We start from the raw sequence: 24,431 nt of genomic DNA on the forward strand, positions 1-24,431 counted from the left end.
ACGTGACTTAGCCTATTGCATAAATGAACACATTTTGTTTTCAGTTATATTCTCCTCAAATGACCCACACACTTCTTGTTCAAAAGACAACAATAACATCTATTGCATTCATTAGCTGACAGTAGGGCTGATGATGTGTGCAGGAGTGGAAGTGAACATTTCCCACTCAAAATTAGTAAGTCCAGTTGAATAGATTATAGTTCAAATATTATTATTGACAATGGGGAAAATAATCAACAGACGCGTGACATTGACTTTCATCACCCAGCGCGATCAGTCTTACCTTTCTCCATCTGCGCACGCGGTGATAATGTAATAAAATTGCCAAATTAAAAACAAGCAAGCAAGCAAGCAAAAACAAGCAAGCAAGCAAACAAAAAAAACCCGCAAATTGTTCTACAGAAAAATGTCGTCTCTGTGAAAGTTTTAAATGTTTCGTTTGAGATTCTTTCGGGCTAGTTTCGAGTTACGTACATGTGTTATGGAATGAATAACTTTCCATCACTTTCCATCGCAAACTTCAGCGGAAACTGATTATAAAGATGTCACAATCTGAAATCCTCAATCCGAGTTATCAAATAATCAATAAAATCAGCAAAATCGATCAATCAATTAATCAATCAATAAATAATTAAATAATTAAATAATTAAATAGATAGACAGATAATTAAATAAATAAATATATAAATAAATAAATACACAAATAAGTATACTTGAATATTATTTTCCTTAAAAGCTCGGTCACCCGACTTTGCACAGTATTTTTTGCAATCTGAATACGAGGAATGTCCTTCTGATATCAAATAAGTTTGGTTTTTTTAAAATTGCGATAAATAAATAAGTGAATAAATAAATATATAAATGAATATATGATAAATAAATAAACAATTGAATAAATAAATAAATAAAATATTTTCCTTAAAAGCTCGGTCACCCAACTTTGCACAGTAGTTTTTGCATTCTGAATACGAGGTTTTTTGAAAATTGCGATATAATACAAATGTTATGGCAAATTATATTTAATTGCCTCGAAGTAAGTTTTATAACTCTATTTACATGTACTTAAGGGCTGGGGTATGAACGTTTGGACAGTATTTATTGTGGGACATTAGAGCACATCAGACATATCGAATTGCATTCTGAATACGAAGAATGTCATTCTGAAATCAAATAATTTTGATTTTTTGAAATTCGTAATTTAAAAACACCAAAAAAAATTAGGTCTTTTTGGGAAAAAATCCATATCTTCAATATGAAAGGTCAAAATTTTCAATTGACCGTCGGCTTTTCCTCCCTGCTACATACACTTTAAGAATATGTCATTAGATTGATATAATTTACTTCGAGGACTGTTATATATGAAAAATTTGAAAAATATCAAATTTTTATAATTTGTCATAAAATTTGTATTATATTGTGATTTTCAAAAATGAAAATTATTTGATAATTATCAGAAAGACATGCTTCGTATTCAGAATGCAATTCGATAGGTCTGAGGTGCTCTCATGTCCCACAAAAAATACTGTCGAAACGCAATAAACGCTCATTTTAGATCCCTTAAGCCAACCATCATGTGAACATTTTGACGTGGTCGGCCTTTTGTTTATAAATGGCCTTTAAAATGTGTATTATATCACGAAAAAAAAATCAGTTGATATCAGAAGGACATTCCTTGTATTCAGAACACAATTTGGTGCGTCTGATGTGCTCTTAAGTCCCACAAAATAAATAAATGAATAAATGCTGATCGCATATAGATTTAAACGAAGGATGTGTTCAACAATCAAACTAATATTCAATGGTCTCTAAGTAGTTTTTTAGAACATTGCGTGACCACGGAAAAAGGTGGTTTAAAACGCCCATTATGCTTTCCTTCTAGTTAACACAAAACGTTTTATTGTCGGGTTATATAAACGTGTAAAACGTTTTAATAACGTTCCAAAAACATCTTTGAAAACTAGATGCAAAACATTTTAACATAATGTTATTAAAGAGTTGACAAAATATTTGTCCAAAAATGTTTGCCAAAAATATTTTACAATACCATTTTTTAACAACGTTGTAAATAAAATACTTACTTCCAGACCCATTATAACATACCTCAACTACTAGTAAATAGTTTGCAAATCCGTATTCTAAAAGTGATGTGAATACAAATATCAGACATGTCGCCAACCATACATCAATTGCCTGAGGAGAAATCGAAATAACATGTCAATATTTTACCCCGATTAATAGAGGACTGATCTGTATTTATGATGAATTTCCAGAAATTAAAAAAAGTTTGTTTGGCTAAATTATAAGGCGGACATTATTCGGATTTTGTTACTGCGCGCGTCAATAAAGTCCCAACTCACGCTCGCGTAAAAGGCTGTGCCAGTCACGCATTACGCAACGCACAACTAGCGTAAGCATTGCGCCCAACTGCGTGCATGTAATTCTATATCAATACACGGTGTTATGAGTCTTATTTTGTCCGCCTTATCTAAACCGAACAAACTTTAGTTGCATTGTGATGAATTCTAGGAATGGAATTATGTGTGTTATGTGTGATGTGTTAGGTGTGTTCTGTGTGTTGTGACAGGGAATGGTAACACATGACAAATTAAATATGAGGTAAACGGTAAAATTCTATAATACCCAAAAAAGATTATGCCTCAATTAATTCATCTGCTAATTTTGGTACGATTTACAAGAATCGTGCAATTAATGTAGTGCGTGAGCTAGATCTCGCCAAATGGTGGGGGGGGGGGGGAAGGCTTTTGGTGGCCAAGCAAAACTGCACTACTACCAGTAGTATGCTGATATCATGCCTTACAGAAAAATGTATGACAGCAATTAAACCGGAATAGATGTTGGTGGGAAAAGGTTATCAAACGTTATACATGGTCAAATTTTATACTTGCTCACTCCCGTTTCGTTACCTACGTAACACATCATAATAGGTCAACTCCCATTCTAGATTGTGCAAACTCTTTATTTCAAAGCGAACATTATACCACGTCATTCGTCAAAGTCGGAGCGTTTTCATATTTTGACCACCATGGAACCAAAAATATGACATTTGAATTTTTAATAATAACTGAGTACGTCCTAAATAAGTCATAGATTTTCTTAGTCAGTATGACTAGATGGTTACATAATTTCGATACCCTTCCTCTTCCAAACGCTATACTCGTTTTAAATTTATATTATACATGTTAGCATAATCCATGATGTCAACTACAGTAGTAGTACAATGTTGCCCCCTCCCCACCTCTGTGGTAACTGTAACATACCTAGTTCACCCACTATTAATCACCGACTTTTACAGAATGGGGCTGAATCACATCAGTGATTAGTCCCACTGTATCTGTTACAATGACATATTTGAAAAGCGACGGTATTCCGCCAGGGTGATCACAGCCTTCTTGATTCTGCAGAATACTAGCTACTATGGGTGAAATCGAAAAACAACTAAACTCACAATTTTAAAATAAACCTGAAATATTAAGAGTTACGTTACTTTGGCATACGTCACCACTGGTAAAGTTTCCTGGATGCCAGCTGTCATAGTGGTGACAGTAAGCACCGTGGTGATACCAAGAGCCACGCGTGCGGGCGCTGCTTTAGCATCGATCCAGAAGGAGAGCCAAGCAATACTGACGAGTAATACGGTCGGGATGTAAACGGTGAGAAAAAATGCCTGCATTTGACGCTGGAAGTAGAAGTGCACTTGAGCATTTGAAAATGGTCCTGAAACGATATTAAACAAAGTTGGTGTTAGTATCGGGTATGGTAGATTCGATTGGACAATAATTATTCATGCAATATATATACAAATCTATATTTTTGGCATGGAAATTTGTCAAGAAATCTAAATATGCATGTAAATACAGCTTTGGTGTAAAAACACCAATTCTGGAGAATATCACCAGAAGCCCATTTTTTTGTCTCTAATATACGTGTTATATTTTTAAATCTAGACACTTAAATATTCTTTTCCCTAAAATTCCAGAAACGGGTTTTCATTTTTGAATACTGGCCTCATTTTGTAATTATTGACCAAGTTCGTTTTGTAATTATTGACCTAGTACTAAAGGCCAATTTTGGACTAAAGGTTACTATATTAGGAACAAATGGTAAAACGTCACATTGTTGGACTTAATTGGTCAACAAATCCAAAAAAAAATCCAATATTAAAAAATTAATTTCCAGTTTTGGATTTCTCCTTTTCTGTAGTATTTTTACATAAATTTGAGGCAATAAATATGTTTTAAATTTGTGATTTTACACAAAATATTGTGTTTTTGCAAAAAAAAGTTAATTTGACTAATTTTCTTTCCAAAATGTAAACTTTTAAATATGTAATTAATTAATGCATTTCTGAGAGTGCAAAGTCCCCCATTTTATGATGTTCCTTCCCCTGAGAAATCTTCTGAATCGGTTATCTTGTCAACACTATTACTATGATTCTTCCATTTTTGTTTTTTGTGTTCTGCGAATTGTAAGAAAGAGCGGAAGAATAATTACTATCACTTGTTTCATTGGTTCAGTCATCAATTAACCGCTCTATACAAAATAATAAATCAATAACTGCTTAGAGTAACTTGCAGGAACTCGAGGACATGGTTTCATCGAGGACGACCAAATCTTTTCAGAAATATCGATAAAATATGAAAAAAGCTGAAAGGTTCTGTCCGTCTTTATATCGCGTCCATATAATTGGATTATTATTCGTAGTGATTACTGAAGACTTGTCTCTCGTGACTTCAAAACGCATATGTTTAGCTGATTTATGTTAGGGATTAATATTACTACATTTGTTAATATTCTAAATGACAAGTGTACAATGTAGTTTGCGATTAACGGATTTCTGAATGACATTTAAATATTTGATATTCGCTCGAACACGACGCTTCTTAGTGTGAATTCTGGCGTGGCAATGTCGCGAACACATGCTAAATACCAAATGACAATTTGAATGACTTATCCTTCACTTTTAACGGGATTCGTCATTTTTTTAAATAATATAAAGCATATTTATGGTATAGCAGTGCATTTTACCAGTACATCTTTTATGTCTTTTATTTGTCGTTACATAATGATGAGTACCGTATAACTATATTACTGGTCACTTTGTATTATGATGACTATTATTAATTATTATATGATTATTATAGAGGGCGATGTTTTCGAACGTTTCGGGAAGAAAGCCGTATAGCATACTATTAAGAAACAAAAGAACTGTGAAACAGAAGTTTTGATGTTTTTGTTTTTGATTTTTGGAAACAAATATTTAAAATTAACAAGCAGAGTGACCTATTATCTCAATTATACGTGCTTACCCACTGCATATTTCTCAATAGTTAAACTCGATGTATGGTTTAACAGATCAAATCTCGGAATTGATAAACCATTCTCTATATTGATGTCTTCATCTTTTATTGTCAACTCCAAATCTTCGGTAGTATAAGCATCTGAAAAGTAAAAGAAATGTCATGATTATTTATTGCCATTAATAAATGCATCTCATAATTAATGCACTTTTAAAATGCTTTTTATCTATAACAGGTTTGAAAAGAATTCACACGAAAAAAGAAAAAAGTGGTAATTATTTAAAATTTTATATAAAATTTGCTGCGAAGGATCCTTGAGGAAGTTATATCAATTGTAATAATGACATTTTTGGGTAAAAAATGTGGTCAAAATCGCATATCCTAAATATCTGAAGTCATATTGAAATGTTTCACTTAATCCCATATCAAGATGTATTTTCTATAAAACAATGTAGGATTTCTCCAATATATTGCACAGTACTACGGCTGGATGATGGTGATAAAGGATCCATGTATTATGATGCTTTTGCACTGTAAATTACACACACCGTTTTCATCCATTTTCAGTAATATCAATGTCACGCCAAAACGAATCAAGCCATATATATGAAGTCACAGAATAAGTAGGAGACATGTCTGTCATTGTATTGCACTTATTAAAATTGGATACACTGTTGACTATATATTTTTAATATTCTTTTCAAACACGGTATAAATCATTCTGGGACACCTTGTATTAAAGCACATAGCCTGGCCAAACCTGAGCTATTCTGAATAGCTTGATATACGCCAATATTACAAAGTTAAATATTTTAAGTACTAGTTAATATTTCAAGTACGAACTAATACGAGCTTCAATCAATACATCATTGATGAATTTAACACTCTAAATGATCCAGAAAGACCCGTCTATTGAACATTGGTCACATGCTGATATACCTTAATTAGAACGATATACAAGTTCTTTTAAGAACTAGTTAAAACTGCGAATAGTTTATGATAGTTTTACTTACAACTCATGATATTCATTGTGCATTTCTGGGAATCCATCGGAAAATTTTCTAGCTTCATGTTACATGATAACGTAACGCTTACTCTGAAAAGAAACACAATGAAAGTATTTGTTTACTTGAGAGCTCCATGTAGAATCACGCACGTTTTTCAGCATTAATATGTTATAAATTACCAAAATGTATTCCAATTCTGGACTAAGTAACGATTTTGAATTTAACTCGGAACTCGTTTGGATATTGAACAGAATGTAGATATTTGACTTGTGTTTTAGTCACGTGATGGAAGTCTGATAAAATAGATTGGTGCCATCGCAGATACATGATCTGGTAAATAAGTGGGTTTAAAATATTCTAAAAATCCAAGATAGTATATCTGATATTAAAAGTACTCTTACATTCTCCATACATAGTTTCTAATTAGAAAAATCATTCAAATTGAAATTACACTCAAGTCACCAGACACAGATGATTAATTTTTGACCAATGATGTTGACTGTAATTTTAATAGGGCAAAATATTTCATCCAAATCATTGGTCGGTTTTGAAGTTTACTATTAGCGACTGAGTTGGTAGGTATGTTACCTCGAGAGGTCAGCCCCAAGTGATTACGTTTTTGACTAATCAGGTTGATCATCTTTCTAAACACACGTGTAATGATGTATATTATTGGTCAGACCTCAAATCAATCACGTTACCTTGTACTTAGCCAAATACGCCCATCAGGAAAGATTTGCATAAGCTTATTTGTCACCGTAACATGATGGAGCTTCGCGTTTTTTTCATAGAGAAAGAATGTATCCGGCTGCCAGAGTTTGTCCATGTCGTTTCCTTTTAATGTGATCATCTCGTTATCAGGAGCAGGGTATGCCAGTCTTGAGTCATTCCAGTTTTGTCTAAAGAACATTGTCAATGAATAATCCTGTATGGTTGAAAGTTTGAAAAGGTATAATGAATTCAATGTCCGTTTTTGTGTGTATAATACATGAGGTTAAAACGTAAAGGAACCAAATGATTAGCTCCTTTTTATATCCCAGATAACCACAGAGTATTATTAAGAATAGGATTTGAACAAACAGTTTGCAAGGAAACAAAGAAATGAAACTACAGTCTTAAAATGGTGCTTTACCGTCCGACATGGTAATAAACACATCAAAAATAACTGCACCCTTAATGAATGACCATTATCCCAAAACGGATGCCAAATTTGTGAAAAGTATTGGAAGCAGTACATTTAAATAAAAGCTACAGCAATATCCTATCTTCTTTTATTCAGTATCCATATGGAAAGAAATGGGTTCAGCTCTCATTGGATTGTTCTTCTTTCGTGAATTTGGATGAGGTCAAAACATGTGATAATCAAAAATATGATTGCCATTTTCCACATCAGTGGTAATTTTTTACTTAATTTTATATTGAAACATGACGGGTAGTTCAGCCACATTTGAACATGTGGGTGTGTTTGCGTTTATCATTACTGTACTTTTAATAATTATTGTACTTTTATGCAATTTATTATTTCGTTAAATTCGAAGTTGTATCATATCATAGTGTAAAATGTGGCGCTACATGTGGAAGGTCAGGTCTGCAAATGTTTTAAAACAAATCAAATACTATAGCTGGAAATCACTAAATCGTGATGTATTGCTTCTTGTTATGAACGACATGTATTAATTTCGATATTTTTGCCAAAAACAAATTATACAGTATGCAGTGACCTTGTCCGGGTGGCGCTTGCACTCGCACTAAACAGGCAAAGTTTGCGAAACAAACGCCTGATTTATTTTCCAACCTTTATCGAGGGGCGAGTTTAAGATTTCATAGTCATCTATATCTCGCCTCAATTCTAACTCTCAAACCAGCCATAGGTAGGAATTGCTTGATGCATTTATATAAAACTTGCCGGAGATCCCTACCTTAAGTGTCTTACCCGTTAAGTCATGATGACACCAGGATATACATCAAAAGCCGTTTATCCTACCCATGCAAAGCCGTATTAGATTATTCACCAGCTTTTGATACAGTTTATTCATGAAATTGTCTATTGTAAAGATATCATTCAACCATTTTCTGACATGCCATGTACTTTTTGACAACACATTTAGTGAACTGCTGGACTTACATGGACCATGAAATTGATATTTTACGAGTACAATCTTACGAGGCAAAAGTTGAAAACACAATTAATGGTGCGTGCTTTAATTTGTCGCATGAAGATTTTTTGAATGTCAGGCTCATTTTTAAGGTCAAGTATGATTATTTTAACACTGTCGTGCTTACCCATAATTAAACCACTTTCGAAAAGGAAGGCGATTGCAGTCATTTCATGAATGTTAGGCCTCAGTGGGAAAGGTTTTGTCTGAAACCAAACACGGTTGTTTGATGTGATCATTTATAAATTTTTCTAACAAAACATTATCATAATGTTCAATTCTAGACCTGAATAATAACATCAGCTATCACACTAATAAAACTGTATATACACATATATTTTGTAGCAATATTTAAAATACATTTTAGTTTTTATATCAAATTATTCATGGTTTTCAGATTCCTGTGGTAATTTTAATTCTAAAATGTACATTTATGTGCAAATTGAGGGCGTTATTTACATATATTTTAAATTTAAATTAGCCAAATAATATTACCTTAAATTTCATGGTATTTCATTTTTTTTTGAAAATTCCCTTGTCATTTGTTACTCCGTCTGCTGATGTTCTAAAAGTATTTTACAAATATTTACCCCTTGTTAAGATGCAAACAAGATTTTAGATGAATAGCGCCATCATTGTTAAAAATTATATTGGGCAATAATAAAGACCCTAGATATACCACTCTGCACTGTACACACAATCATTAATCAGTGATTTGGACGTATCAGTTTTTAGTGATTATGTACCAATGCATTGCAATTGCAATGGTACAAAATTGCCAATCAAGCGGTGGCGGCAAATTCTTGTGTGACAGACTAGTGAATGACAAAAACCTCTAAGCCAGTTTTGATCAGGTTAACGCCTGGCTGTTTTTACACCCTACCCTGGGCATCATGGGAGACTAGTATCGGACAATGAATAGGGGACAGGGTGAACGAAGTCCATGGGCCCCGAGGGTTCAAGGGCCCCGAGCACAAAACCGAAAATTAAATATGGGCTGATTTTGGAGAGCAGGGCCGGATCCAGGGCCTCCAAAATTGCCCTATTTGTAAACCACTGACTTGAGTGCACCATGTGCACATGCCTTCCTCGGCACGTGATTTCGGGGCCTCCAAATTTTGACCTGGCCCAAGGCCCCCATAAGGTAAATCACGCCCTGGTTAAAAGGGCCCTTACTACTCCATGTCCATGGACCCCTGATGCTCTATCTACGTCCCTGACACCGAATGAATCACCCAGGTTAGATGATAAATAAAAAAACAACCCCCCAAAAAAAACCCAGAAAAAAACCCCAGAAGGATACAGTTATACACATGTAAGTAAGGGAAAGGAAAACCTAAACAGTAAGTCAGTTTGATCTGCATTAGAGTGTTATAGCTAACATGTATTCCTTTAGCCTAATGACTGATAATTTAATAGCTAATTTGCAAAATAATATAATCGGCTGATGTGGCGATTGGTTATTTTATTCCTTGTGACAAAAATTAAGAGCATGCGCAAATCTTGACAACACCAGCATTAAAATACCACTTGTTGGGCTCTGCATTCTCTAATCGGAGACGACATTTATACGATACATATTATATCATATTGATTTATCATTACTTATTACATAGCAAACTGTTTAAGGGATGTAGCTGTTACGGTGACACTCTCCGTCGAGTTTTTCGATAAATTCATTAATTTCTCAAAAAGTAAAAATAGCAGTTTAACAAATAATAGTTCAAATGAAAGCCATTATTGGGGGCATAATTATCGTATCATTAAAATAGGTCTGACACCAATTAAAACGTGTGTTTAGTTCAAATGAAAGCCATTATTGGGGGCATAATTATCGCATCATTAAAATAGGTCTGACACCAATTAAAACATGTGTTTTGATGTCCCAAGTTCATAGTAAAATATGCTCACGCTCTTTTTTACAGATGGCCTGGAATTTCATATTTCGGTTGCAGCGATTGCCCAAAAATAGGTGGTATGCTTATGAAAAGCGTTTCCGCTTGGAATGTAGATAGTTATTGTTGCTATTACTGTTCGCGATTTTAATTTATGCATTCTTTAGCCGACAATTTTCAATGCATTTTACACACTCAAAATGTCGCTCGCGTAAATACTGATATTTTAAACAGTATCCGTTTTTTAAACGAAACTACTGTCCGCATTAGTTCCCAAGACTTTGATGAAAACATAGATACCAAATCAGACTGCATGTGACGAACAGATTTTAAATTAGAATTGAAAGAACCAGCGTATGCCCTATGAAAATGCTGTTTCGTAATAAATCGCGTTGTGATAAAAAGAGGGAATTTTGGACATCCTTTTGGCTGTTTTTTATACCAAGGAAATGCGTGACCTACCCCAAACTTCTCATGTAGCCTTGACTTAATGTCCGTGACTGTTTGATATTATTGAATTTAGACGATTTGAACTATTTACTTACATTTAACCCGATGTTTGGCCAGATAATGTTGTATTATATTCCAAAGATGGCGACAGCTTCAGACTCACTTTAAACCAGTAAAAAGGACACGTTTCTGCTCAGATGTTTCAGAGTTTGAGACCATATATTCACGGTTTTCCTATTACAATTCAAACCTATGACAAATTTGGCTGGTTTGCGATATGCGATTTTTCATCCTGATGTGGTAGTGATGTCAGTACAGTGAGCATTTAATTGGGCACAGCCAAATAATTACTAGCGTTCGGTCAAAGCGCTGGTGTACACATGCACACGCTTAATACGCCACATAGATGCGCGAGCGAAACAGCTGCTTCAACGCGTTGACGTTGACTGCCACATCAGGGTGAAAAATGGTAGGCCTACATGTATGACTATAAAACCTCAAACACGCCCCTCGATAAAGGTTGGCAAATGAAGGAGGCGGCAGTTTAGCGAATATGCGAGTGCAAGCGCCGCCCTAACCGTGGAAGGTTTCCGCATACCGAATATAGGTTTATATCATGGCCTCCAGGCCTCATGGTTTATTTTTCGAAAAGAAAGCATAATCAATTGAGAAGGGAATGGATATTGCCATAATAATATCAAAGTTAATACTTGTCGTCCATAACAAGAAGGAATGCATCACGATTGTATAATATCCAGCTTTGGTATTTCATTTGATTACACTAAACATATAAAGCTTTATCTTTACTAGATTTATGCACTGAACATTTGCAGACCAGGCCTTCTACATGTAGTGAGCACCACATTAGATTGTGTTTACAAGAAATATTTATAAAATAAATAAATAACATGAATCCATATAAGATTTATATAGTGCACCAGAGGATACAAAGCGCTGTATTTCGCTGCTACTAGTGAATTATCAGAATCAGATATCATCAACTATGCCGATTGTAGCCGATTAGATTGTAACATCCACTTATTATCTCAGCAGTTCCCCAAAGTCCATTGGATGAAGAAAGATGTGAGCGGTATGAATTAATAAGTGTCGCCTCCTAGAAATATCCTAGATCACCAGCTTGGATGATAAAATATTATCTAGAAACACGCATCTGTTTTTCAAGGTCTCCCTTTCATCTATTGACCTTAAAGAAAGGATTAAAATTATTGAATAGAGTCCATGACCTGACGCAACGCATTATTAATGAGTAGCTATTAGGGACAGTCATGATGTTATGGTTGAGCGAGCAACGTATGACCACTACACAGGTCAATGGCCTGATTGCGATCTGGCGGGTTTTTTAAAAGCACGGTCCCTGAACTACGGTGTACCATGAGGGACATGCAAACTTAAAATAATAACTCAAATATTTTTTGCAAACTGAAATGATTTTCTACAAACTCAAATATGTTTTTTACAAACTCTAATAATTTTTTTACAATCTCAAATAACTTTCTACAAACTCAAATAATTTTTTACAAACTTGAAATATTTTTTTGCAAACTTTCGACTTTCACGAGAGAGCAAGACTCCCAGCGAGACTCAGGCTATCGAGATTGAGTCTATAGCGATGCGATATGATTTTTTTTTAAAGAAGGGTCTTAGACCGCTCGGCCACACGACTTGTTGGTATCCATCTTGAATTTTTTTTTACATATAATCGCAACCTCAACATAGGCTTACCACGTGGCAAGCAAAGGCAGAAAACGTACCATATTTTGGAATTTTATTTGCTTAAAAACATTAATGTGTATTAATAGCGCCCAATTGTTGTTAAGGAGGCTGTGTACTCTCAGACATGCATGTAGTAAAAGTGCAATAACTTTGTAATTATTCGCACAAGACATATAAAAGTATACATTTTTATGAAGGCAAGACATCAATAAATCTTAATATAAATACAGATTTGGGGTAAAAACAACAATTTTTTAGCTCAAACTTGAGGCTCCATTCCAAAAACGGTTTTTTATATTTTTTTTATATCAATTGGCCTTATATTTTGAGATATTGACCATATAAGACATCAAATTGAACTTTTAAAATTCACAAACGCCTATTTGCACAAAATGATGCCTAAAATCGGAAATAGACCAAAATATAAAAAATGAGAAAACCGTTTCTTGAGTCAATCGTGCTTTTTACGATGATCATATTTGCTTACCTAGATGCTGTATTTATTGAGTTATCGTGTACCTAAATCGTCATTTTACCGAGAAAATGAACATTAAAATAATGGCCGTTGAAGTTTAAAGTGGTCACATTTTGCACTTTCATCGAATTTCACAGGGGAATAGGGCAGTTTTCGTTTTTGTACCTTATATTACGTGAACATCGGGTAAATCCACAGCCCCTTGAGAAGTTTGAGCGAAATCCATTCATAACTTGATATTTAAATCGGTGGAAAGAACTTGAAAAAACCCACATTTTGTCAGCTAAAACGGAGCCATTTGACCACTAGGTTTTTGTGAAATCAGTGCTTCCGTGGTGTTTCCATAAGATGCGCCGCGCATGCAGATAAGCGTCGCGTATGCGTAGCGTATTTGTGCGTTAACAAATTGCGCGATACGCAACGCGATGCGTTGTTGGGCGCGTGTACCCTGCTGGTTCAACAAAGATTTTCTTTCCTTTTCAATTTCAAACACGAGTGGAATAGTGAAATAAAATCCTTAAAATATTGCAGTTGGAGTTTACAAATCTGGATTTGCATTCCTTTTATTTATAAAAAACATAACAAAGTGCAAACATCAAAAAAACCTCAATTTTGCGAAAGAAACAATGTCTAGAGTACACAGCCGCGTTAAGAGGCGCACCATTTGATTTCCAAGGGGCATGGGAGTTTTTTGAAAAAAAACTTCGCCCACTAGTGAGACGAAAAAACAACTTCGCCCACTAGTGAGATGGAATTTTTTTTGCCTCACTGGTGAGTAAAACAAATTTCTCCCACCCAACTTTGTATAAAGGTATACATTATTATTGAAAAATAAATAAATAAATAAAAAAAGGCGGTGAAAATAAATCCTCCCTTTGGAGGCGATAAAAAAATACAAAAACAATTCTGCCTGACCCAAACTCCCATGCACCCCTGAGAATCAAATGGTGCGTCCCCTGCGTGATCTAAATACAGAAATCCGACAATAAATGGGCCTCTACATGCACAATACATTATATTAAAGTTTGCAACAACAAAAATTAAAGTTTGTAATAATTATTCGAGTTTGTAAAAATAATTTGAGTTTGTAAAAATTATCAAAGTTTGCAAAAATTATTTTAAGTTAGCATGTTCCTCATGGTACACCGTACTGAACATAACATATCCGTGGGCATATGACCGAAATTGCCTAGCAATTGACGTCTCATGTCAACACAGTCTATAGTGTGATTAGAACATTATTGTCTGGTGATCATTATAGTATGATCAGTACGAAAAAATCCAGATTTTCAAAAATTAAAAGAACCACTTTTTAGCGGGAATTTTCGTAAGTTACACAGCTGAAGTTATGAAAGGGTTGAAAGACTACAATATTATGGCATAAACAAGAATATGTTCGATTGGTCTTTATTCCTATAGGCTGTACCCTTAAGGTTGGTTAACCCTAGAACTACTGATCCACATTTTGTAACACAGGTTACGAAAGTGGGTGTGGTTGTTGCACCCCCTCAATTTTCAAATATAAACATTATATACCGTTATATTTGGTACTAATGTATAGCTATGGGTCTCCTCTATACAGTGGTACCAAAATAAGTACAAACATTTCCCACATAATGTCACTATGACGTCATAATGTGAGGGCGCCCATGCAAATTTGCGAAATTCTGGCTTTGTACAAAAGTATAGGCAGAATTTATTTTCGGCTAAATATTCTACAAAAATGCGATTTTAACCAAATTTTCTCCTAAATATGAAAGGAAATGACTATTTTCACCTAACTAACAAGTAAAAAGTCAGTAGCTCTTGGAATAATATCATAAGAGTGTAATGAAAATCATTGGGGCCTCACCACCCCCGTGGTCATCTTTGATGGCCGGTTCTACCCCCGGGTAAGGTGCTGGGGGAAAGTTTTTCACTAAAATGAGCGCAAAGGATGGATCTACGATTAGCTTAGGTCGTTTTGGCATAAGCGCGTGAGTTTTTATGACGGATAAAAAAATCTTAGGGGGGGTTGGTACAACCCCAGTTAACACACATAATGGAAATAACGTGTTGCCCTGTTTTTGAGTGCAAACGGTTACATATTAAGTTTACTACACTTCTGCAATCAAGATGTTTTACCCATTTCTAATTATTAGTGATTTTGTCAGAACGCATATCCACGAATGCGCATTAGTTCCAAATACAATTTCTGAATAATGATATTTATATGGAATAGGGAAAACAAAGACACAGTGATGAAGCTTACGATACATTGCTTTGTATAAAATTTTTATAAAAGCATTACATTGCGAAAGTGACAGAGAGGAAAGCCAAGAATTATATAATTTGAAGAGCAAAACATCTGCCGCAAAAATAAACAGAAAGACTAGCTTTTTGCAAACGAATCATTTTTACACTGTATTATTATTAGTTTGGTTTTAAGTTGACATACATTTCGGGGATCACAATACTACAGACAGTTTCAGGCATGAAGTGCTTTGGAGTATATGTGCATGTATTTATAAATGGTTGGTATAGTTTTCAGCACAGAACTTCAGCGGTCGTACATTTGGCGCAGTTTATGGCGTGTACGGAATTGGGATACTGATTGGCTAATTTAATCACGTCATCATCACATCGGCACCTCATTCGCTGGTCAAGCTGCGTAGCAACGCGTGACATTGTGTTCTTTTTACGCGATAATTAGACAAGGCAGACGGACACCGCTGAAGTAATTAGCTGAATAGGGTATAAACTTCAAGAATCGGATAGCAACGTTTACACAGTATTTTTGTGGGACCTGAGATCACAGTAGATACACCAAATTGTATTCTAAAAACGAAGAATGTCCATCTGATACAAAAAAATTACGATTAAATACACATTTTATGGTAAATTATTAAAAATTTATATATTTGATATTTGATAATTTCAAAAAATGTAAATTATTTCATACCAGAAGGACATTCCTCGTATTCAGGATACAAATTAGTGTGTCTGATGTGCTCTCATGTTCCACAAAAAATGCTGTGCAAACGTTGCTACCCGATAAAGGGTTTAAGGCAATTTATTAGGTTTAGGCACATAAATAAATTTGCATCTGATACAGAAAGCTGATATGTATATACAAGTAATATAGCAATATGACCATTATAGGGGATTTAGGTAGCCAGCTATTGCGTAGAGCTAATTATAGGAAAGAAACAAAAACCATCATGACATTGTGCAAAGTTGTACAAAACTCATTTTGGAATCACATCTAAGCACTTTGCGGTTGACATCGAAACAAGCAGAGACCTAATAGGAAAGGTAACATCCACATTATTTGGAATCACATCTATTTCAAGCGCTTGTTTTGGGTTGACAAGAAAAGCAGGAAACTGGTATTTATGGAAACATCGCAATGGGCCAAGTATTTCATCATAGTTACCATCGACGCCTCCTTAATGCCTCCAATAGACTCAACAAACATACCTATTTCAACCCACACAGGCGGACCTGTAAACAACAAAGTATACATGATAGTCAAAACTGTTAGTATTCTTAATTCGTCGTGTTTTTTCCATAGTGACGAATTCTAGAGTACTTAAAACTGTGTTTATATATCCAATGAAGTGCCTTACGCGTTATGTTCAATAACGTCGCCCTTGTCGGTTGGTTTAATACAAATGAACGGTTTATAGTAATCTTGTTTTCGTCACTATGCAAAATCCACAATGATATTTACCCCAGTTGCTTCCGATATACCGTCTATCGACTCTACGAACAAGCCGATGGCGAGTTGTACTGCCGGACCTGGAAATATTTATGTGAGAAACAAGACACCTATATTTAAATATTTCAAGTTACATCGCTTGTAATGAAAGATGTACATTTTGGTGAAAAAAACCCAAGATAATAAATCAATGAATATTCTTAGAAAATATCATCAATCAAATATTTTGAGACAAGTACACAAGAAATTCAAAGTTTTCGACACTTTTTGGCTCGGCTGTAATTCTTGCTAAAGAAATTTCATGGAAAGCCCCAGACTCGACGTATCAACGTTGCAAAAAGTAAACTCCAGTATTAGATTTATAACGGGAAATTTCATTGTTAGAGACCAATCGCACATCGCGAAAACTATGAGTTTTCTTCTTTTTATGTTAATTCATGATGTGATACATACGCGTGGGATCTTGTTCTAATAGGTTCACGTTCATACTTGGTGTCAATTTTCATATTAAGGGTAGACGAGGTATTGTTGGTCGAAGCAACCTAAAAATCGATTTTCATTATCTAGATCAATATATTATTGAAAATTAACACCTTGATGTTTTGCAAAAGTTCATTCTACAAGTCGTATACTTTGCAAACTTGCTTAATTTATTGTTGTTAATGAGTTATGTACGTGTTGTTGTTTCAGCCCTCTTTACAACGTAACTCAAGAACCGCAGCACCTCTAAAAGTAGATCTGTGATATTTTAATTCTTCTACACGCTCGCTATGAATTGAGCAAAGCAGTTTTTGCCAAAGCTCACTACCATTCGTAAGATGATGTGAACTACCAAATCACAACAGTTTAAAATAATGAATAACCTTAAATGTATCGTCTCTGATAAGAAACATCTTTGCCATTTAAAATCGCCGCGGTTTCTTCATAAAGAGACAATATACATGTAGGTCATATTCTCATGGGTTTTGTTGACACTTGTTGCCACGGGTTTTACTTCTTGATATAGAATGTGAGTAAAGTGTCACTTTTGATTGGAGAAAGGTGACACGCTGGTGAGAGACGAGACTCAAATATGCAACCATGCATGAATTGGTATATTAATCTTCCATACATGAGCGAATAGACTGACACATCATATCTTGACATTTACAACGTAACCGTGTTTAAGCAAAGATATTTCTGCATGCAGTGTCATATAAGATTCAATTGATAATGTAGTATGTTTTTTTAACCTTACATAAGAGACTTTTAATACCATTTGTTTGATAAAAAGGCATTCATTGAAATGTTTCGTTAAATATCCAACGCCATTATTGTGAAAGACAGAGATAAAAAGATGTCACTCTCAATTACGATCCTTGATTGGTTTACACAGGTTAATAGCGCGTAAAAGGAAGACCGATCTATCTGGCGAAAATCTTTTCTAGGCATTATTGACATGGTGCCTTCGTAAAAGAAAGTTTCCTACTATAAATACCTAACTTTTGAGATGGTTTGTATGTTTGAAGGTACAAAATTAACAATAAGGCACCCGGTTATACCGCCGCGTTCAGTAGTCATCATCACGACACTTGTAAACAAACCATGCTCGAGTTTGATTGACAGATGACGTCAGACGCGATAAATTCTTTTTATCTCTGTCTTTCATTATAGGTATCCAGATTTTGATTGGAATGGGGCCTATTTGGAATAAACGATATGACATGCTATACTTTAGTTGCAAAATGAGAGTATGAGAAAGAAGGAAAGGAAAGAGACAAAGAACGTAAAGAGGAAAAGAGGCAAGGAGAGAAATGATCAAATTGGAGACATAATTATCATTCGTGATCAGTTTTAAATAATTGACTCTAAATGAAACCAGGTGTTTTTCATGCACTTCTGAAATATTATTTGTATATTAGAGCCTGCGATTGGATTGTGTTATCACTGTCAATAGTTTTACCTTATTGAGTATTAAAGATCCGGGCATCAAAATTGCCAAACCCTTCAAGTGGGACAACCGCATTAGTGATATCATTAGATTTCGTTTCATTTACTCTGAAATGAAACCAGGTGTTTTTCATGCACTTCTGAAATGTTGTTTGTTTGTTTAGAGCACCGCGATTGAAATGTGTTATCACTGTAAAGAGTTTCAACTCTTATCTTAAAAGAAAGTTTAAATCTTATCTTAAAAGGGTATTGGGCCTAATAATCATCAAGTGTTGCAAAAGGGAGACAGGGATGGAAAAGGAGAGCGAGCGAAAGAGAAAGACACTGACACATGAGAAAAAAAGGTGAGAATGAGGAAATGAAGAAAAACAGAAAGATAATCATCGCAAACTATAAGGCGAATGAAACTAGGTGCCTTTTACTTCTGGATGGTAATTATTTCGTGGAAATCTTCAACAAGTCTGCTTACCGCAGTAAGAAAAGGCAGTTAATGTAATCATACAACATATCATACTGCGTTATTTCTTTGTGTGTCTCACGTGTTTGAATCGAAAAATCCAACTGAACCAAAACGAATTCATTTCCGTTTTAAAATAAATTAAGGAAATCAAATTTTTCAATGTAAACATAAACAATTAAACTTGTCGAGTATCACAAATATTCACCTTCCAATAGACGCTAAAATTTCATATTCGGCACCTTTTCATTGTTATTCACGCATTATGCAGTTCTACAATCAAAGAAAAAAATGGTTGGCACACTTTGACAATATTATGTTGGAACTTTTCATTGCTGCTCTGAGAGTTCAGTGAAATTAGTATAACTATATGTTTTATGAGAAGTACAAACCTTCCCCTTTCCCCTTCCCTCCCCCATTCCCCCGCAACCAATGTGGGGGGGGGGGGGGCTGTAGAGCCCAATGTCAAAGTTGCTTTCATCAACATTGAATTGGGGGAGACGGGCAGCGAGTTATTATGCCAGAGTGTCCCAACATTAATTTCTTTGTTTGTAGATATCATACGGATTGTATGGGCATATTATCGAAATATCAAGTTGGTACATGCAATAGAGAAAATAGTGATGAACTGATTAGAAAAGACTCTTCACCATAGCGATAAGTGCAAACAATTTCTGAATGCATTGCCCTACACTACAAGCACGCTGCGCTCATTACATGCCATGTCTGTATACGTCTGCAATCCATCATAGTTTGAATACCGCTCTTTTCGAAGACACTAATCGTACAGTATGGGTGAAACGTACATTGACCCAACATAATGTGAAATTTCCATAGAATTACGACCCAGGTCTTTATGGCTATTCTTTGATAAGTAATTGTGCGAAGCAGAGTTATAGCGTACGTATAGTGCAGGGTAATATATTCATGATTTCACCTATCGCTATGGTAATTAATCCTGTTACATCACTACTAAAAAGTACTTCTACAGCAAAATTCGGACATTGGCACGGCCAACACCATAATGCTCTTTATGTCAAAAATTCACTTTCACCGTATACGATTCAAATCATTTAAAAAAGGATAATGGACACAGATATAATATGGATGAAAAGTCCTTCCAATTGCCTATCTTTCAATCATGATATCTGGATTTTTATTATACGTGTTCAAAACATTTCTCAAAAGTTACTGAAATATTAATCCCAGGTGACAGAGTTTGGGGAATGACCGATGATGAAATATTTTTGAACTTAACTGCGTTGACCTTGGGAGATTCGGCCAGGTAAGTCTACACCTGCAGCTACTTGTCAATGATTAATTCCCTGACCGAGAAAGTAAATATCATATTATGTTATCATATCATAAAATGGATATCTAATATTTTCTTCGTCGCCTAGTGGCAATGTTAAGGTTTCACCCCGGGGGTTTGACACATTTTCCAGATTATGAATTTAAGAAGCGAGTGTTTTTAACCACGGTTCTACCATTGCTGTCTGGCATGAAGCAGTTGAGCATTTGCCAACTCCATCGCGGACCGACGTTGTTATCAGTGGCGTAGAATTTTTTTTGACATTGTGGGGGGGGGATGGGGTTTGAACTATTTCTAGAAGAATAGTGAATCAAGCACCCTTTTGACGACATAATAAGTTAATTGTACAAATGCGCGCGACAAAATTGCAATATTGAAGCTAAATTGATGGAATATGGTGCAAAAATGTAATAAATTCGCGCGAAGCTCGCAAAAATTTGAACATCCCCGGGATCTACGCCTATGGTTATCACCGATGAGCTAGTAAAAACCTGGCTCAGTTTTCAGTTTTTATAGCGTCGCAGCATCGCATCGGACTTTAAAGTCATGGCTCTTGACTTGGATGGCCAGGAGAAATCATTTATTGCCACAGACTGTTTGACCTTGGGACACTTGACCAAGTAATTCAACGTTTAAAGACCTAATCAATTGACATCATCATCGGACAATAGACACAGATTTACCAAGGATGAAAAATCCAATAAGGTGATAGTATTTCCAATTCCCTATTTTAATAATGATATTTGGATGTTTATTCTATGTGTAAATCTGCCGTATTAAAACTTATTGAAATATCCCTCCCAGGTGGTATAGTTTGGGGAATGACCGATACTTTTGAACTCAATTGCGTTTGACCGTTGGCGATTTGACCAGATAAATCCACGCCTGCAGCTTTTTGTCAATGATTAAGGTTTTACCCGGGGGTTTAACACATCTAACAGATTTGATACTTAACAGATTATGAATTTAAGAAGCGAGTGTTTTTAACCACTGTTCTCCCATTGCGTTCTTGCAAGAAATGAGCATGTATTTGATAATATAACAATATAACTTAAAAAACAAATATAGTATTAAATTAATAGCGTATTAGAGCTAAATATATGGATTAGGATGGGCTGGGAGCGATCATTTATTGCCACCATCTCTTTGACTATGACACTCTATCTATCTAGGCTATGTCAATCCACTGTTGGATGTAGCCCTCCTCATGATCACTCCAGACCTTTCTATCTACTGCTACTGTCGCCCACGTTGTACCAATATATGATGTTATATCAGCTCTCCACCTCCTCTTCTGTCTACCTCTTCTTCTTTTTCCCATTCTTGGTTGCCATCATACCAATCTCTTTGTCCATCTGTTATTATTTCTTCTGGCAACATGTCCAGCCCATCTCCATTTTGATTGTCTGATTGTTCTCAAAATGTCTACAACACAGATCAGCTGTCTGATGGTCGAGCCCCTTACTTTGTCTCGCAGTGAGATGTTTAACATTTGCCGTTCCATTGCTCTTTGGGCGGATTGTAGTTTTACGTTTATGACCATGTTTCAGAGCCATACATCATTGTGGGAAGGACACATTGATTTTATACTTTCCTTCTGAGTGACATGGGTATATTTTTGTTGCATAAGATTTCTTTATGTTTTCCAAAGCACCCTGCTTTTATCCTTCTCAATACTTCTTCCTGCGAACAGTCCTTAAACCTCAGTGTTTGGCCCAGATACTTATACTCTTCAGCTCTTGCCATTTCCTGATCTTCACTGATGATATTTTCATCCGTTGCCAAATTTGTCATATATTTTGTTTTTCCTTTGTGCATTTTCAATCCCACCTTCTTGCTTTCTACATTCAAGTAAAAGTTGTATTTCCATGTCCTTCACTGTTGAGGTTGTAAGGGCAACGTCATCTGTAAATCGGAGGTTTGTTAATTTTTCTCCATCAACGTAGATTCCTCGTTCATTCAAAGGTAATATTTTGCGAATATCTTTGGTGACAAAGTATCTCCTTGTCTAAGTCCTCTGGATATCTTCACAATTTCAGAAACGCCACCATCCAGATGGATTCGAGATGTTGCATCTGTGTATATAATCTCTAGAATACAAACAGACTCTTAATTTATATATATTTCTCTCAGTGATTGGAAGAGATCTTGATGTTCTACGGAATCAAATGCTTTCTCGTAATTAATGAATGCAATACATAAGTCAAGTTGATATTCGTTTGACTTTTCAATGAGTTGTTTTTGTTGTTATATTAAATGGCGTACTAGAGCTAAATAGAAGCTCATGGCCCTGGACTTAGGATGACCTGGGAGAGATCTGTTATTGACAGACTCTTTGACTTTGGGATACTTGACCAAGTAAATCTATGTTTTTAGTTCTATCAAATAACAAAATCATTATAAAGGGACAATGGACACAAGTCCAATAAGGCCTGGCGATAGTATTTCCAATTCCCTAGTTTAATACCGTAATGATATTTGGATATTTATTCTATGTGTAAATCAATAAAAACTTATTAAATTTTAATCCCAGATGTTAAAGTTTAGGAATGACCGATGATGAAATACTTTTGAACTCAATTGCGTTTGACCTTGGGAGATTTGACCAGGTAAATATACGCCTGCAGCTTTTTGTCAATGATTAATTCCCTGACCGAGAAAGAAAATATTATATCATGTTATCATATCATAACATGGGCATCTGATATTCTCTTCGGCGCAATGTTAAGGTTTCACCCCGGGGCTTCACACATTCTCCATAAGTTGATAAGTTGATTTGATACTTACCAGATTATGAATTTAATTAATTACGGTTCTTGCCATTGCTTTTAAATATTAATATCCAGTGGGTATTTTGATTATATGAAAATATTAATTAAAACAATAAATGGAGTTACATTATACTCATAGCGCAATAGAGATAAAAACTCCCCGGGAAAAGCTCATGGCCATTGACTTATGATAGCCTGGGACTATTTAATATCGGGAAATGTGATCAAGTAAATATACGCTTAAAGGAAGGGAGAGAGTTCGTATGTTGGACCGGCCATTTTAATATTTACGTTGGCTATTGGCAATATGGAATACTATGTAATGTTAAAATATGATGTTAAGGTCACATGGGTTTAAGTTTTTTGTTTCTTAATTATTTTCCATTTCTCAGCGCCGCATACTCTGGTTACTCTCAATTGAATTTATTCTTGAATGTATTCTTGAAGCTCTTTGACAAGAGTCCTTGCACCAATTTGCTGACGAATATGTCGATTCTTTGACTCTTTCTTGCACTCACGTCTTGCTTCTTTTTACTTCTGATAGTCATCTGATTTAAATCTATTCCTTGTAATATCTTTTCTAAGTCTTTACAGCGTCTTTTACCTCTTCGTTCTACCACGCAATCCCATTCACTTAACCTAAGTGACACGTTTAAAGTTCACATCTTCTCATAATTTCACAAGAGCAAAATATTTTTATCACTAAAATGACCGCAAAAGGATGGATCTACGATTAGCTTTAGTCATTTGGGTAATACAACCTCGTCTTTTCGTATGATGATTTGCTTAATTCACCTCTTCACTTAAAAATAATAACCTGCATTTTAATTCTATAGTCCTAAACAATGAATACACTGTGTGTGGTTTTAAAATGAAATGCAAAAAGGAATATAAAATTTGCATGACATAAAGCATTTTCTTAATTTGATGCTGCGCTATAGGTTTTCTATTATGTATCTACATCGATGTTGAGGTGCAATAGGCCTATGTACTGCGTAAATTGGTAGGGCAGTATTCCAATGCATTCAAAATGGGTTATTAAAAGTATACAGCACAAATACTGAGTTGAATTAGATAGTTTACTTTAGTTGATAATTAGATGATCTGTCCTCTTCTCAAACGAAACTCGTAATTTTTGTGATATATAAATAAAGAATGAACATAAACTTAGGAGTGTATACACACGATGGGTGTCGACTCGGGAAGTATCTTCTCAAAATTTCAAAC

The 24,431-nt window shown here is 35.0% G+C and overlaps 1 protein-coding gene across 2 annotated transcripts in view; it reads right to left on the reverse strand.

Annotated features, from left to right (window-relative positions):
* Positions 1 to 24,431, reverse strand: part of LOC140141862 (glycine receptor subunit alpha-2-like) — a 243,418-nt gene that overhangs the window by 11,072 nt on the left and 207,915 nt on the right. Inside the window, exons 3-8 of one of the 2 annotated variants that reach the window (XM_072163733.1) lie at positions 16,451 to 16,518; positions 7,027 to 7,250; positions 6,332 to 6,414; positions 5,328 to 5,459; positions 3,506 to 3,735; positions 2,101 to 2,190 (exon numbers count right to left, since the gene is read on the reverse strand). In XM_072163733.1, the coding sequence (XP_072019834.1) occupies positions 2,101 to 2,190; positions 3,506 to 3,735; positions 5,328 to 5,459; positions 6,332 to 6,414; positions 7,027 to 7,250; positions 16,451 to 16,518 (827 nt within the window). Of the gene's footprint in view, positions 1 to 2,100; positions 2,191 to 3,505; positions 3,736 to 5,327; positions 5,460 to 6,331; positions 6,415 to 7,026; positions 7,251 to 16,450; positions 16,519 to 16,747; positions 16,816 to 24,431 lie in introns of both variants that reach the window. The other variant, XM_072163734.1, reaches the window with a different exon arrangement.

The sequence above is a fragment of the Amphiura filiformis genome, chromosome 20, assembly GCF_039555335.1.
Source record: "Amphiura filiformis chromosome 20, Afil_fr2py, whole genome shotgun sequence".
In the NCBI taxonomy this organism is placed as follows: domain Eukaryota; kingdom Metazoa; phylum Echinodermata; class Ophiuroidea; order Amphilepidida; family Amphiuridae; genus Amphiura; species Amphiura filiformis.